The sequence below is a fragment of the Streptopelia decaocto genome (assembly GCF_964273445.1).
Source record: "Streptopelia decaocto genome assembly, chromosome: 13".
NCBI lineage: Eukaryota > Metazoa > Chordata > Aves > Columbiformes > Columbidae > Streptopelia > Streptopelia decaocto.
The window spans coordinates 4,824,808-4,840,558 of record NC_138668.1 but is presented as its reverse complement, the minus strand read 5'-3'; the positions used below and the strand labels follow the sequence as shown (position 1 = coordinate 4,840,558).

At 61.1% G+C, this 15,751-nt stretch overlaps 2 protein-coding genes across 7 annotated transcripts; one reads left to right on the top strand and one right to left on the bottom strand.

Moving 5' to 3' along the window:
- Positions 1-641: 641 nt before the first annotated feature.
- On the bottom strand, positions 642-6,526 carry MIEF2 (mitochondrial elongation factor 2). Of its 5 annotated transcripts, none has more exons than XM_082064281.1 (4): positions 6,413-6,526; positions 4,979-5,132; positions 4,107-4,284; positions 642-3,031 (listed from the first exon to the last, which is right to left on the bottom strand). In XM_082064281.1, the coding sequence occupies exons 1-4, from the start codon at positions 6,415-6,417 to the stop codon at positions 1,977-1,979; spliced, it is 1,392 nt and encodes a 463-aa protein (XP_081920407.1). In that variant the 5' UTR covers positions 6,418-6,526; the 3' UTR covers positions 642-1,976. The 5 variants fall into 5 exon arrangements, with proteins under 5 accessions (XP_081920407.1, XP_081920409.1, XP_081920410.1 ...); XM_082064283.1 differs by having other exon boundaries at positions 6,371-6,505; XM_082064284.1 differs by having other exon boundaries at positions 6,381-6,444.
- Positions 5,727-15,624, top strand: FLII (FLII actin remodeling protein). 2 transcript variants are annotated; one of them, XM_082064278.1, is made up of 30 exons: positions 5,727-5,871; positions 6,459-6,569; positions 7,658-7,729; positions 7,882-7,962; positions 8,163-8,248; positions 8,392-8,553; positions 8,660-8,763; positions 8,842-9,017; positions 9,101-9,258; positions 9,395-9,479; positions 9,762-9,909; positions 10,035-10,168; positions 10,276-10,488; positions 10,570-10,749; positions 10,823-10,905; positions 10,985-11,059; positions 11,192-11,275; positions 11,346-11,517; positions 11,599-11,703; positions 12,248-12,439; positions 12,559-12,747; positions 12,836-12,975; positions 13,067-13,292; positions 13,466-13,620; positions 13,724-13,784; positions 13,874-14,002; positions 14,107-14,213; positions 14,460-14,565; positions 14,658-14,723; positions 14,897-15,624. In XM_082064278.1, the coding sequence occupies exons 1-30, from the start codon at positions 5,809-5,811 to the stop codon at positions 15,029-15,031; spliced, it is 3,798 nt and encodes a 1,265-aa protein (XP_081920404.1). In that variant the 5' UTR covers positions 5,727-5,808; the 3' UTR covers positions 15,032-15,624. The 2 variants fall into 2 exon arrangements, with proteins under 2 accessions (XP_081920404.1, XP_081920405.1); XM_082064279.1 differs by having other exon boundaries at positions 9,762-9,913; positions 10,039-10,168.
- Positions 15,625-15,751: the final 127 nt, after the last annotated feature.

Here is a 15,751-nt window from a genome sequence, read left to right as displayed (position 1 = left end):
CCACTTCTGCCAGAGGACAGCATTCAGATTTTTGCCCCCAATGCTGCTCCTTTGGGACACAGCGGTTCCGTGAGTCAGCACTGAGGTGACATGCAGAGAATGTTTAACGCTGCAGCAGCCCATCACTATCGGCTCTAAATCTATGGAGTAAGGTCAGAACTCGGGTTGCGTTTCCTTGGACCCCTCACTCCCACGATAAAACAGCTGCGGCCTAAAAATACAGACCTGCCGGCTAAAATAACAGGATTACATGGCTTTGTAATGCAATCACTGAGCTGGCAAAAGCACGGCAGGAGCCCAGGGACAGGCAACAGCAGCAGGAAGTGTTTGGGCAGCAGCCGGGCAGCATTTGGGTGACACAAATCAGCCGTTTCCAGCTTCCCATGTCCAACCCTGCTCAGCCTTCAGGCAGAGCTGCCCAGTAAATGTGTCCAGAGGACTCATGTACTGCAGCCAGTCACTCTGCAGGCACAGGGGTTTGGAAAAAGGAGGAGGAAGGTCTGGCAGGATGGGGTCTGACCCCCACCAAGCTCTCTGTGCAGTGGGGGGACACCCTGGGTCGTTTTTGGGCACTTGACCACAGCTGGAGCATCACTTCAGCCCTTATCACAGGAAAGGAGACAAACAGCCAACATGAGAACCAGTATGCACAGGAAAGGTTTATTCGCATCACTGACACCTGGGAAGGGTTTGGAGGAACAAATTAAGTCATTTCAGACTGGGAGGAAAAGCACTTTTTTTCCCCCCCTCCCATAAACAAGATGATAGCTGTAAATAAAACTAATCCACAACAGCTGCTCACATTGAAGCCCGCAGGACTTCTCCATCTCCACCAGTGTGCAAAAACAACTCTTCCCATTAAATACAATAATATATTCCTTCGCCTTGGGACTACAGCCAGAACCAAAGCCTACTAGCAGCCACTCAAAGGAAAAAAAACAAGACAAAATACCCAAACAAAACATACCTTCTGAATAAAAAGCACAAACCGCTTCAGTTCATGCGAGCACTCTGCTCAGAGCATCATTCCTGCCCCGTATGATGGGGCTCTGGGGGAACAGGACCCCCACACAGCAGCAATACTTGTGAAAAGGTCACTGGACAGGCTGGGTGGGGACATGTACCACAGAGGGACACTGGCAGCGTCCTGCCTGCCGGGGAGGGGACACGCAGCCCCACTGCAGCCTCCCCTGAGGGACCCACACCAGGAGCTTCCTGGGGGTTGGGCACAATCCTCCTGGTACCGCCTGTTTTGGGACATCTTCCAGCAAAACCGCACGGTGGGACAAGGGCCAGGAAACCCCGTCACTGCGCTGGACACACATCCCTTCCTCAAGGCAGAGCCGATTCGGGCAGAACGCAAAGGAAGGGCTGAGCTTGCCCCTTTGGCAGCTGAAGAGGTTTCCAAAGAATAACCCGCCAGCCTGTTTGCTACGGCTGTACCTCCAAGTGCACAGACAACCCCCCAGGTCATCACTTGGGCAATGTCCTGCAGACAATGAGGCTCCCACCCCGTCCCAAATGCCAGCTGAGGGCATGGCACAGTGACACCAAGTGCCCAAGGGGACACTGCAGCCCATGGGGGCTGCAGGACACAGCAAGGACCTGCTCCTGTCAGGTCCGGCCGGTCTCGGAGCGCGAGGGGAGCCCCAGAGCTGGGACAGGCAGGGGATACTGGGAACCAGACACCAAACACACTCCTCATCGGCTCCCAGCAGACAGGACTCACCTGCAGGTACTCGAGGCGTGGGCTGCGCAGAGCCTCCCGGGGAAAGGCTCCTCACGCCACCATCCGCCTCTGCTCTGTCTGTTTTATTCAGACAGAAAATAGTTTGGTTTGTTTGTTGTTTTTTTCTCATAAAGTGCAAAAACTTCGCCTCTTACTGACCAGTCAACTAGAAGCATCACAGCCCTCGCAGCGGGGAGCAGCAGATGGGTGAGGAACACCCTACGTTTGGGAGCTCCCGACGCACCCGTCATTTCTCCGTCAGCAGGAGCTCCGGCTCAGATACGGCCCTGTAGAGCATGAAGCCCATCTCATCGATTTCCTCCTCCGACAGCTCACAGAACAGGTTGATTTTGTGGTTGAAATAAGAAGGCAGGACCCCTCTCTCCAGGTAACCCACCAGCTCCTCAAGCACCTGCTGGAACCTGTCAGCAAGGTCTTCTTCTGCCCAGTCCGTGCTGGCAGCACTGAGGTGAAGGATGACATGGGTCAAGGGGCTGCCAGCGAGTTTGTGCAGGGCGGGATGAGTCTTGCAGACGTTGTTCAGGATGCAGAGGCAGCACTGCCGAACGCCCGAGTCACCAGCATCCAGCTCCTTCAGCGATGAAACCTCCGCCCTGTAAAAGCTCTCAAGCCAGAGGTTTTCTACCAGTCCTTCAGGAGGAGCAGCCAGAAGAATCTTGTCCTCCATTTCCACCACTGGGAAGAGGGTGATGCTCAGCTCGACCTGATCATGTTTGACTTCCAGCTTCAGCTCCTGGGAGGCCACCACAGGGTGGATGACGCTCCCCAGCAGGCTGCCGATGGCCGGCCAGTTGATGGAGGCCACCAGCAGCTTGTGGAGTGTCTCGTTGAGCACGTTGGAGGAGAAGTACCGGCCCACGATGAACCTGTCCCAGGGGCTGCACCCACGAGGGAAATACTCCAGATCAGTCCTCTTGATCATCCAGTACTGGGGGTTCCTCACCACCGTGTCCTCTCCTGGGATGAGGCTCCAGAGCGCGGTGTCGAGGACCACGGGCAGCATGAGGTGGACGTGGTCGGCTGTGAGAGCCCTGAGGCCGTCGAGCAGGGGACCGCTGAGGAAGAGGCTGCCGAAGGGCAGCTCCGGGCACTTGTTCCGTAGGAAGTTCTGCAGTTGGGCACAGATGCTCCTGGCCAGCTGCAGGACAAGGGACGCTTGTGCCTCGGGCACAGCCAGATGGTTGCTGTAGTGGGAGAGGAGCTTCTCCTGCAGCGTGAGGCAGCGTGGAGGGCTGGACTCCAGCCGAGGGGTCTCCAGAGGGGCAGGGCAGACCCTGGGCTCTGTGAGAAGGGAATGGGACAGAGGGGAGGGACAAGTCATAGCTCTGACAAGGTCGCCCACAACCTGTAGCAGCTTCTCCTGCTACAGCTGAAGGGGAAGCATCCCGGTCCACCTCTCTGGACGTGAGGTGCCAAGAGGGGCACCGCCACATCCTCTGACCTACACAGCATTTCTCAGCCAAGGCAGGGCCCAAACCAACCTCAAAACCCAACAGCAACCAGTCCTGTCCCCCAGCAAGAGACGGGTAAACCAGGCGAAGCACCAGCAGCTGCACAAGGGACTCGCTGCCAGGGTCCCTGCAAGTCTCAGCCCCACTGGTTGTCCCTGCTGTGTCCAGGCAGATCCAGCCTGCCCCGATGACAACCCGATCGCTTGAGTCCTGGGAACGATCCCACTCCAGGTCTGGTATCTCAGGACCTGCTCTGCGCTAAGCTGGGCTGCTTTCCCACTTGGAAAAACACAGAATCAGAATTGCTTTGGTTGGAAGAGACCCTCAAGATCCTCGAGTCCAACCATTCCCCCCTGGCACTACCCCATGTCCCTGAGAACCTCATCTTCGTCTGTTCAACCCCTCCAGGGATGGTGACTCCAGCACTGCCCTGGGCAGCCTGTTCCAATGCCCGACAGCCCTTTGGGGAAGAAATTGTTCCCAATATCCAGTCTAAACCTCCCTTAGCCAACTTGATGGCATTTCTACATCTATCTCTGCAGACAGCCGGACAAGGCAGCCTTTGTCTGCGGCAGCTCCCGAGTGCACCTTCCTCTGGGCTGACCCAGAAAACGAGCACAACAGACGCTGCTCCAGAAAAAACAAAGCCCCGGCAGCCTCCACCACGCCACAGCAGCCGAGACGCCCAGGACGTTACTGGAGGTGCTGATACTGCAGGCATTGCCTAAAAAGGGCTGCAGCTCAGAGTCCTCCCAAGAGGGAGGGGGCAAACATGTCAGCTTTCCCATCACTGAGCTAAAAATAACACGGAGCTCCCAGGCTGCCAGGAGCAGCGGCACAGCCGGCCCAGAGCACATCAAGGTGATCGTCCCGACCGTGGTAGGAACTGGCACCGTGAGCCTCACCTGGCACCGGCGGCCGAGCCAGAGAGAGCAGCGGCTCGCTGAGATCTTCCCTTCTCTGCTTCGGGCGGGGGTTTGGGGTCGCCTTGATCAAGGCCAACTCTGGCCAGCTCTCCTCCAGGGTCTTCTGCTCAGCTTTGGGATCGCCCTCTTCACGAGGGCTGGTGGCTCGGTCTATCAGCTGGAGGGAAGGAAAACATTATTATCTCTGAATGTTTCTCTAAGGTCACACCCTGAACTAACCACAGAATGGTTTGGGTAGAAGGGACCTTCCCAGCTCCCCCAGTGCCACCCCTGCCATGAGCAGGGACATCTTCACCAGCTCAGGGTGCTCAGAGCCCCGTCCAGCCTGGCCTGGGATGTCTCCAGGGATGGTTCATCCACCACCTCTCTGGGAACCTGGGCCAGGCTCTCATCACCCTCAGGGTAAAAAATTTCCTCCTCATGTTTAGCCTGAGAGGGGACAATAGCCCCTCTGGTCACACACGAGTTGACACAGACCCAGACAAGGCTTCTACTCACAAAAATATACAGTGTAGGGGGCCACAAAGCTGCATGTTTTCTTCCCACAGGTTTTACGTGGGCAACAGTCAGATGCCCAGATGTGAATTAAGCCCAAGGTGCCTTTCTTGACGGGATGCCATATCCCAAATGTGTGATGTTCCAGGAGAAATAGATGTCGGGCTGCCTGTGCCCTGCAGGGCAGGAACCAGCAGAGCTCTGTACCCACGATGCTGCCACCAGCACCAGCAGCATTTCTGCCAGACCCCATGGACCAGCTGGGGAACAGCCAGCGAGGTTTGCGGTGCATCTTCCTTGCCGCAGCCAGAGAGTAAAGCAGTTCTGAGCCCCAACAGCAGCCACACCAGCCTTACCCGCTTCACGGCCAGGGTGGCGATGGCCAGCACAGCTGCGCCGGTGACACCCAGCACCAGCCTGGCGTTGGCCAACAGGAGGTCGAGGACACTGCCCAGCCCGTTGTCCTCCTGCCGCTTGCCCCGCTGCCGCGTGAACTCGGCCATGGTCGCCCTGTGGAGAGCAGTGGGGTGTCACCCAGGGTGGGCGACCTGCCTCCCCGAGGGACGCAGAGCCCGCAGGATTGGAGGGTTTGGGGAACGGGGATTTCTACCGGCCCTACCGCTCCCTTCCACCTCCGGGGCAAAGGCTCCCGCCGCCGGGACGCTCGGGTGCAGCGGAGGAGCAAGGGTCACCCTGGAGAAGGGTCACCCACTCCTCGCTCGGCCCTGCCGCAACAGCCTCCGGAGGAACCGGTGGCGCAGAGCGAGGGGTCGGTACCGCGGCCCGCGCCTCCGGGAAGGACCGGGTCGGAGGCTCCCGCGCTGCCGAGGAGAGGCGGCCGGGCAGCGGCGACAGCGCCCGGGGCCGCCTCCGAGCCCCGACTCGCTCAAGGGCAAAGAGCAGAGCGAACCCGCCCGCAGCCCCCGCTCGCCCCTACCCGCATCCGCCCCCCGTGCCCGCACTCACCTCCGCGCTGCCGGCGGCCTGCGCGTGCCGGCGCGCCCCGCAGCCCCCGGTGCGACCCCAGCCAATAGGGGCGCGGCGCGGCGCGGCGCGGCCCCGCCCACCCGCGCTCGGAAGCAGAACCCGGTTCCGCGCCCCTCTCCCGCCGAGCGTCACCGCCGGGGCGGGGCCGGGCGGGGCGTGCGGCTCCGCCGGGTCCCTCCGCCCTTCCGCCGGCAGCGCCATGGCGGCCACCGGGGTCCTGCCCTTCGTCCGCGGCGTAGATCTCAGTGGCAACGACTTCAAGGTGCGGGGAAGGAACGGGGGACGCTGGGGGAGGGAGGGACAGCCCGGCCCCAGGTGATCCTGGGTCCCTACACCGCAGGCTCAGCTCCCCCGTCCCGGTCCCCCGGGGCTGGGCGATGTCTCCCCCCCGGTGCTGTTCCTGTCTCCAAAACGGTGGGGCTCATCTCGGGGAGCTTTGGCCCCTGACCCCAAAGCCACTCCAGGGCTTGGCGATCCCTGACCCCCCCGTCCCTACAGCTGGGCGACCTCTCCCCCAACCCATGGGGACCCAGAGAGCTCGGTGATGGTGGCCCCCCCCAGGGCCAAATCCCATGAAACTGGACGATCCCAACCACCCCCAGCTCCTGATCCCATAGGACTGACTGGTCCCAGTCCCCCCCAGTTCCCAATCCCATTAAACTGGGTGATCCTACTCCCCGCAGCTCCCAATCCCGTAAAACTGGGCAATCTCATAGGACCCCATAAGATCCCAGTCCCATCCCATAGACCCCAGTTCCCACCTGCCCTCACAAGGCTGGTCACACTGGTCCCCAGGTCCTCACCCCATTGGGGCAGGTGCTTCTCTCACCCTACTCCTCCTGCTCACAGGGCGGCTACTTCCCGGAGCACGTGAAGGCGATGACCAGCCTGCGCTGGCTGAAGCTGAACCGCACGGGGCTCTGCTACCTGCCCGAGGAGCTCGCTGCCCTCCAGAAGCTGGTGAGCAGCACGTTTTGGGGGCTCCAGGGCTCCCACAGGGGCTGTGGGGTCAGACGGGGCCCCGCGCGGCGCTGCCGGGAGCCCGGTGCCTGCCAGGCTCGTGGCTCATCAGCGGATGCTCTGGTGTCTAATAATAGGGCTGAGCTACAACGTGTGGTTGAAATTGGATGCAGGAGCTGTTAGGAGCGGGGTTGAGACAGACTTGTGCTGGGTTTCACCTTGTTTTCCTAGAAAACCAGACTAAACCCCATACTTAGATCCTTTGCCCTTTAATAGAAGGGAAGAATGAAGGTTTAGCATGGGGAGGAGTAAGGTTTTGAGGCTTTTTTTTCCTCCTCCTTTGCTAAAAGATATAAAGAGCAGCAGCTGGCAGCTGCCTGGCTTTGTTTTTTTAGGCAGCTCAAGCTTTGTGCATGACCAGGCCCTTCTTGGAGTCCATGTCTGAGCTTTGCTTTGGTGGCGTCCTGCACGTTACAGACATCGTTAAATCAGCGTCACACAAACACAACACTTAAAATGCTGCCCCAAAGTCCTCACCACTGTGCTGGGTGCGCCCTGCTCGGCGGCAGCAAGCGGGGAAGCCCTTTGTGCTGCTCAGAGCTGGGCTCCCCCCCTCCTGCCAGGTTTAAACCCGGCATCTCGCCCCCAGTCTGCCAATTCCTCATTTTCCTGAGCAGGTACCAGCTGGTGATACCCAGAGAAAAACAAAGATTTCCTTGCTGGTCCCCACATATCTGCCTGTGTCCAGATCACCCAGTGAGAAGCGTTTCCAGGAACTGGGGGCTGTTTGCTGGGGGATTGTACGGGGCTGCAGCAACCCAGAGCACCCCGAACCCCACAGCAGGGCTGGGGTGTCCCAGCCAGGTCTGCCCCGAGGATCAAGGGGTGCAGAGGCAGTGTGGGCACACTGGGACCAGTTTGAGACTGGGAGCATCCCAGCATCCTTGTGTGGGTCAGGGCTGAGCTCACCCCGTGCCCCACAAGCCCCCAGCTCCCCTGGGATCCAGGAACCCCCCATTGGCGTGGGGGCCCGACTGCAGTCCTGGCTCCTGTCTCTGCTCACCGGGGTTCTCTGGGGTTCCCCACAGGAGCACCTCTCCGTGAGTCACAACAGCCTCACCACGCTCCATGGCGAGCTCTCCGGCCTGCCCTGCCTCCGGGTAAGTGTCCCCCCTTCCTGTGTCCCACCTGCATCAGCGCTGGTGTCCCCAGGCACCTCTCAGGTTCCGGGGACACCCCAGGATCATCCCTGGCCACACGAGGGGCTCAGCAGGCAAGTGGCTGCAGTTCTGCCTCTCTGTCCCCTTCCAAGGCCATCGTGGCTCGTGCAAACAGTCTGAAGAACTCGGGGGTCCCCGATGATATCTTCCAGCTGGATGACCTCTCGGTGCTGGTAGGTACAGAGTCTCCTCAGTTAATGCAAGAGCCAGCTCGGGCTCCTGGGTCCTGGTCCTGTGCCTCAGTGGCCCCTTGTGCCCTTTTGGGGAGCACAGTGGGGCTGAGGAGCATCCAGGGTGTAAATCAGGGCTCAGTGCTCCCCAGCTCCCTTCAGCTTTTGGGTGTGGGCCAGAGAGTGATGCCTGTTTGCCCCAGGACCTGAGCTACAACCAGCTCACAGAGTGTCCCCGGGAACTGGAGAATGCCAAGAACATGCTGGTCCTCAACCTCGGCCACAACAGGTGGGTCTGGGCCAGGGCAACCATGGTCGTGGCCACTTTCATCCATACCCCTTTCTTCACTTTGCTCCCTGCCCCTCTCCGGGGGGGGAGCCCAGGGCTGGTGCGGGTTCTGGGCAGCCCTGAAGATCCCCATGTCCCCACAGCATCGAGACCATCCCCAACCAGCTCTTCATCAACCTGACGGACCTGCTCTACCTCGACCTGAGCGACAACAAGCTGGAGAGCCTCCCGCCGCAGATGAGACGCCTCGTTCACCTCCAGACCCTCATCCTCAACAACAACCCCCTCCTGCACGCACAGCTCCGGTAAGGCCCTCGCTTTCCAGGCTGGATCCCACAGTTTCAGGGCTGGGCCAGGTTCCCGATCCAGCCCTGACGCCGTCTCTGCCCCGTGGCTCTCCCTGACATGCAGGCAGCTCCCGGCCATGACGGCCCTGCAGACCCTCCACCTCAGGAACACCCAGCGCACGCAGAGCAACCTGCCCACCAGCCTCGAGGGGCTGGTGAACCTGTCAGGTAGGACCGGGGTGTCCATTCCCACTGGGCACGGGGCTTTCCGGACGGTGGCATCACCCTGTTGTCTTCCTCCCCAAGACGTGGACCTGTCCTGTAATGACCTTAGCCGCGTCCCCGAGTGCCTTTACACCCTGGGCAGCCTGCGGCGCCTCAACCTCAGCAGCAACCAGATCACGGAGCTGTCGCTCTGCATTGACCAGTGGACCCAGCTGGAGACCCTCAACCTGTCCCGCAACCAGCTCACCTCCTTGCCTGTACGTCCCTGCCCACAGGTGGGGTCCCTGCCCGTGTCTCCGTGCCCCTAGGTTCTCCCTCACCCCCCCATCTCCTTCCACAGTCAGCTATCTGCAAGCTGACCAAGCTGAAGAAGATGTACCTGAACTCCAACAAGCTTGACTTTGATGGGATCCCCTCGGGCATTGGCAAACTCACCAACCTGGAGGAGTTCATGGCGGCCAACAACAACCTGGAGCTCATTCCTGAGAGCCTGTGCAGGTCGGGGACAGCCCACAGTTGGATCTGCTCTGTCCCCAAGAGGGGACACAGAGGCTGTGTGGTGACACAGGGTCTGTGAGTGTCCCTGAATGATGTGGCCTTGGCCTGACCCTTCACCATCCTCCGTGTCCCTCAGGTGCTCCAAGCTCAGGAAGCTGGTGCTGAACAAGAACCGCCTGGTGACGCTGCCGGAGGCCATACACTTCCTGACGGACATGGAGGTGAGAGCCCACCACCCACGTCACCACGGGCTGGGGCCACCACAGCCCCCACCTGGCCCTGGGACCCCAGGGTTGGATGGGACAAGGTGAGGACAGGGGATCTGGGGGCCAGTATATGAGTCTGGCACACGGCTCAGCTGAGGCAAGAGGTAATTTATGGCTCCTTCTGCATCTCCTCACCTCACTGAAGCCCAGGGTGCTGCGGGGGTCTCCCATCCCACCCCACACCCTCAGTGTCGCCATGTTTCAGAGCAGTGAGGTCTCCTGTCCCCTCCTTGGCAGATCCTGGACGTGCGAGAGAACCCCAACCTGGTGATGCCCCCGAAGCCGGTGGATCGCACATCGGAGTGGTACAACATCGACTTCTCCCTGCAGAACCAGCTCCGCCTGGCCGGAGCCTCCCCGGCCACCGTGGCGGCCGCTGCCGCAGGCAAGTGTGCGGGGATGTGGGGACAGTCCCTGCCTCGGGGCTGGGGTACGAGCCATGCCCCTGGCATTGCCCCAGGGCAGGTATGGGTGTCCCAGCTGCCCCTCACCCCGTCCCCACATCCCCAGGGAGCAGCACCAAGGACCCTCTGGCCCGCAAAATGCGGCTCCGGCGCCGCAAAGACTCAACCCAGGATGACCAGGCCAAGCAGGTGCTGAAGGGAATGTCAGACGTGGCCCAGGAGAAGAACAAGAAGATAGAGGTGGGGTGTGGGGGTGGAGAGCAGCTCTGCAGTGCCCCTGGGCCCCTGGGCCACCCCAGGGGCCACCCCATTGTCCCCAGCTTAGTGACCTGTCCCCATCCCCGTAGGAGAGTGGGGAGGCGAAGGCACCAGACCTGAAGACGCGCCGGTGGGACCAGGGGCTGGAGAAGCCGCAGTTGGACTACTCCGAGTTCTTCAGCGAGGACGTGGGGCAGCTGCCCGGTGTCTCAGTCTGGCAGATCGAGAACTTCGTGCCCACACTGGTGGATGAAGCTTTCCACGGCAAGTTCTATGAGGCCGACTGCTACATCGTGCTCAAGGTGCCCAGCCAGGACCAAGGGTCCCCCATGTCCCCAGCCCAGGGCCGTGGCCATCCCCTCTCACACCTCATCTCTCCCCAGACCTTCCTGGATGAGAACGGATCCCTCAACTGGGAGATCTACTACTGGATCGGGCAGGAGGCCACGCTGGACAAGAAGGCCTGTTCTGCCATCCACGCCGTCAACCTCCGCAACTACCTGGGGGCTGAGTGCCGCAGCATCCGGGAGGAGATGGGAGATGAGAGCGATGAGTTCCTCCAGGTGACACCAACCCCCGGCCCCCCATGCCCCCCCAGCCCGTCCATTCCCACCTTCACCCCCTCCCTGCCCCCAGGTCTTCGACAATGACATCTCCTACATCGAGGGTGGCACAGCTAGTGGCTTCTTCACTGTCGAAGACACACAATATGTCACCAGGTACTGCTGGGGACAGGTGCTGGGGGGGCACGTGGGGCAGGGGGTCCCCCATGTCCCACTGTGGCTGTCTCTCCCCCAGGCTGTACCGTGTCTATGGGAAGAAGAACGTCAAGTTGGAGCCGGTGGCACTGAAAGGGACATCGCTGGACCCCAGGTGAGCAGGGAGGGGACATAGGGGGACTGTGTGGGGACAGGGTGCTGGCAGGGGCCACCCAGGACATTGTAGGGAGGGGGTTCAGCCCACCCCACTCTCTCCTGACCATCTTCTCACCTCTGTGTCCTCCAGGTTCGTCTTCCTCCTTGACCACGGCCTCAACCTCTTCGTGTGGCGCGGGCGCCAGGCCACGCTGAGCAGCACCACCAAGGCCAGGTAGGGCTGGTCAGGGGGTTTGGGGGGGCTGCGGGGAGCCCCCCTGCCATCTCATCCGCTCCCGCCACAGGCTCTTCGCCGAGAAGATCAACAAGAACGAACGGAAGGGCAAAGCGGAGATCACACTGCTCACCCAGGGCCAGGAGCCCCCCGAGTTCTGGGAGGTCCTGGGGGGGCAGCCCGAGGAGATCCGGCCCTGTGTGCCCGATGACTTCCAGCCCCACAAGCCCAAGCTCTACAAGGTGGGGACCCACCATCTGTGGGGCCGTCAGTGCTGCCAGGGCCCTGCAGCCCCCCTGACCCCCATCCTCTTTCCCTTGCAGGTCGGCCTGGGCCTGGGGTACCTGGAGCTGCCCCAGATCAACTACAGGCTCTCAGTGGAGCACAAGAAGAGGCTGAAGGCAGATCTGATGCCGGAGATGCGGCTGGTAGGATCACAAAATAGCTTGGGTTGAAGGGACCTTCCCAGCTCCCCCAGTGCCCCCCCTGCCATGAGCAGGGACATCTTCACCAGCTCAGGTTGCTCAGAGTCCCGTCCAGCCTGGCCTGGGATGTCTCCAGGGATGGTTCATCCACCACCTCTCTGGCCAACCTGGGCCAGGCTCTCACCACCCTCAGAGGCAAAAATTTCTTCCTCATGTCTGAGCTGAATCACCTCCCTCGACCTGCTGGCCGTGCTCTTTCCGATGCAGCCCAAGATACAATTTGCCTTCTGGGCTGCAAGCACCCATTGGTGGCTCATGTCCCATCTTTCATCCACCAGTAGCCCCAGGTCCTCTCCACAGCGCTGCCCTCCCACTTTGACCAGTGCAACTGGTTTTGTGTCCCCTCTGCCTCCAGCTCTGCCCTGGGAGGGGCAGGTTTGGCCAGTGTGGGGGATGCTCTGCCCTTCCTGGTTGGTTTTTTGGGAGCAGGCAGGCGGGGCTTTTTCCAACCAGGGATGCCTGACCTGTGTCCCCACCGTGCTCACAGCTGCAGAGCCTGCTGGACACCCAGAGCGTGTACATCCTGGATTGCTGGTCCGACGTCTTCATCTGGATCGGGAGGAAATCCCCGCGGCTGGTGCGTGCGGCGGCGCTGAAGCTGAGCCAGGAGCTGTGCGGGATGCTGCACCGGCCCAAGCACGCCATGGTCACCCGCAACCTGGAGGGCACCGAGTGCCAGGTATAGCAGCGACGTGCCTGCAAACAGGGAGGGAGACCGGGGGACAGACCCCTTGACGGGGTGCTGTGTGCCAGGGAGCGTGTTGTGACCCGGGGTCCATTACTTGTGTCTCGAGTTAGGTCTTCAAGTCCAAGTTCAAGAACTGGGATGACGTCCTGCGCGTGGATTACACCCGCAACGCCGAGACGGTGCTGCAGGAGGGCGGCCTGGCCGGCAAGGTCCGCAAGGACGCCGAGAAGAAGGACCAGATGAAGGCGGACCTGACGGCGCTGTTCCTGCCCCGCCAGCCCCCCATGCCCCTCAGCGAGGTAGGGCTGGGGACCGTCCCCTGCGACCCCCCGGGTGGTGACAGAGGGGCTGGGTGGCTGTGGGGTGATGGAACGTGTGGGGCTGCAGGCGGAGCAGCTGATGGAGGAGTGGAACGAGGACCTGGACGGCATGGAGGGCTTTGTGCTGGAGGGGAAGAAATTCGCTCGGCTGCCTGAGGAGGAGTTCGGCCACTTCCACACCCACGACTGCTACGTCTTCCTCTGCAGGTGACACCTGGCTTGTCCCCTCCCCAGGACTGCTGGGCCCCCTTCTCCCCACCCAGATCCCCATCCCTCACATCACCCTTTGTACCCTCAGGTACTGGGTGCCGGTGGAGTACGAGGAGGAGGAGGAGAAGAAGAAGAAGGGTGAAGGCAAAGGGGAGGAGGATGGTGAGGAAGAGGAGGAAGAGAAGCAGCCTGAGGAAGACTTCCAGTGCATTGTCTACTTCTGGCAGGGCCGGGAGGCCTCCAACATGGGCTGGCTCACCTTCACCTTCAGCCTCCAGAAGAAGTTCGAGAGTCTCTTCCCCGGCAAACTGGAGGTGACACCGCTGGGGGCACACACACAGGGTCCCCCAGCTTTGCCTCCCTGCTCCCCTCTGCCCTCTCTGCCCCCCAGGCTGAGGGCTGGGGAGTGGCAGAAGAGGTGGGGGTGCAACTGGGGCTTAGGGTTGTATTTGGGGGGGGTCCCTGCTGACACTCACCCCTTGGCCAGGTTGTGCGTATGACCCAGCAGCAGGAGAACCCCAAGTTCCTCTCGCACTTCAAGAGAAGGTTCGTCATCCACCGCGGCAAGCGGAAGGAGAAGACCAGTCCGCCCCAGCCCAGCCTCTACCACCTCCGCACCAACGGGGGGGCGCTCTGCACCAGGTCAGCCCAGCACCCATGGGTGCCAGCCCCCAGGCAGGGGAAGTGCCGGTGGCCACAACTGCCCCAGCTCCTGCTGACCAGACCTCCTGGGCTTTTTTTCTAGGTGCATCCAGATCAACACGGATGCTGGTTTGCTCAACTCCGAGTTTTGCTTCATCCTCAAGGTACCGCTCATGGCTGAGCATCCTCAGAGATGCTCAGCTACTTCTCCCCCTCCCTGCTGGGGTGGCTCTGACCCCTGTGCTCCCCCCAGGTGCCATTTGAGAGCACAGACAACCAGGGCATCGTCTACACCTGGGTGGGCCGGGCGGCTGACCCTGACGAGGCCAAGCTGGCTGAGGACATAATGAACCAGATGTTTGATGACTCCTACAGCAAACAGGTGAGCGGTGGGAACACACAGTAGGGCTCGGTGCCAGCTTACCTGGGGGACAGCGACCAGCAGGGCAGGGGACAGCCAGGCTCAGCCCGTGCGTGTCCTTGCAGGTGATCAACGAGGGAGAAGAGCCTGAAAACTTCTTCTGGGTTGGTATCGGCAGCCAGAAGCCCTACGATGAAGATGCTGAGTATATGAAGCACTCCCGGCTCTTCAGGTGGGTCCTGACCCAAAAGAGGCTGTTTGGATCTGTGCTGGGTCCCCTTCCTCAGCCTGGTTGCCCCTTTTCCAGGGGCTGAGTCTTCCCAGGACATGGCTCCCCACACCAGGCAAAGCCCTTCTCCCAACTCTGTCTGTCCTGAGCATCAACCAGCTGAAGCGGCTCCTCCAGCACGTCCCTTTGTGAGCAGAGTCCTGACAAACTCATGTCTTTGATGCAGTTCCCCTCTGGCTCTTCCCACAGGTGCTCCAATGAGAAGGGCTATTTCTCTGTGTCTGAGAAATGCTCCGATTTCTGCCAGGATGACTTGGCTGACGATGACATCATGCTGCTGGACAACGGGCGGGAGGTGAGGCCATCCTGGGTGCGGGGACAGTGTGGCAGGGGCCAGATCTGCCGGTGGCTCCATCAGCTGAGCCCGGTGTCACCTCCTTCCCGCAGGTCTACATGTGGGTGGGCACCCAGACCAGCCAGGTGGAGATCAAGCTGAGCCTCAAGGCCTGCCAGGTACGGACCCCCCTCCTCCTTGCTGCAGCAGGGGGGCAAGATTTGGGCTTCATCTCCCCTCAGAGCCCAAATCCTGCCCTAAGCACTGCAGTGTGGAGCTCCCAGGCTGGGGGGACAGCAGCCGTGGAGAGGGGTGAGTGTCGGGGACCGCCACCGCTATGCTCCCCTCCCAGGTCTACATCCAGCACATGCGCTCCAAGGACCCCACGCGGCCTCGCAAGCTGCGCCTGGTGCGGAAAGGCAACGAGCCCTGGCCCTTCACCCGCTGCTTCCACGCCTGGAGCGCCTTCCGCAAGCCCCCCGCCTAAGTAAGGGCTGGGGGCACCCAGAGCTCCGGTCACAGCCCCCATGGCACCGCCGGACCCCCAGCACTCTGCGCTGCCGCACACGCCTGCGCCCACCAAAGCACGACTTGGAGCCGCTCCTCCCCAAGCTGGGGCCAGCAGGGACCACTGGGGCTGTCCCTCTGCCCCCCTGCTCAGCCCCTTCTCAAGGGAGGGGGGAAGCAGATGGGGGAGCATGGGTCCCCGTTACCCCCTGCTTGGGGACGCTGCTGCCCCCAAACCAGTGCCAAGCTCCCCCTGCAACTGGGGGACAGGAGCATTTCCCAGTTTGGGTGGGAGGATGCTTTGCTGAAGAGCAGTGGGTGTGGGGGGTGAGGGGCTCTCAGCCCTGGGTATTAGAGCAGCTCTGCTCTCTTGGGGGGCACTGGACCCCAGCCCATCAATATCATATCAATAAAGGCATCATTCCCGGCCAAGGCCGTGCCAGGCTCTGACTGCGCCCGTCTCACTCCCAAGCGGGCCCCCCCCAGTCTGATCCTGCTCCTCCACAGCTCACGGGGTGGGGGGAATCCTGGCACCCCCACCCCCAGCTCCAAGCCCACTGCTGAGGCTCCCCAAATACCTGCGGCCCAGGCAGATGATATTAAATGCTTTATTTTCAATATTAAAAACCAGTATTTTTAATAACTAAATGCTAAATTCATCTTACCAAAAACAAAAACAAAAAAAAACCAAGATGAGGTG

Excerpts from the sequence above, each read along its gene's own strand:
- FLII (XM_082064278.1), top strand. The coding sequence starts at position 5,809 with ATGGCGGCCACCGGGGTCCTGCCCTTCGTCCGCGGCGTAGATCTCAGT. Across the intron at positions 9,259-9,394 it reads ATTCCTGAGAGCCTGTGCAG|GTGCTCCAAGCTCAGGAAGC; the intron begins GTCGGGGACAGC and ends CGTGTCCCTCAG. Across the intron at positions 12,976-13,066 it reads TGCTACGTCTTCCTCTGCAG|GTACTGGGTGCCGGTGGAGT; the intron begins GTGACACCTGGC and ends TTGTACCCTCAG.
- MIEF2 (XM_082064281.1), bottom strand. Across the intron at positions 4,285-4,978 it reads CCACCCTGGCCGTGAAGCGG|CTGATAGACCGAGCCACCAG; the intron begins GTAAGGCTGGTG and ends CCTTCCCTCCAG. Across the intron at positions 3,032-4,106 it reads GGCTCGGCCGCCGGTGCCAG|AGCCCAGGGTCTGCCCTGCC; the intron begins GTGAGGCTCACG and ends CCCTTCTCACAG.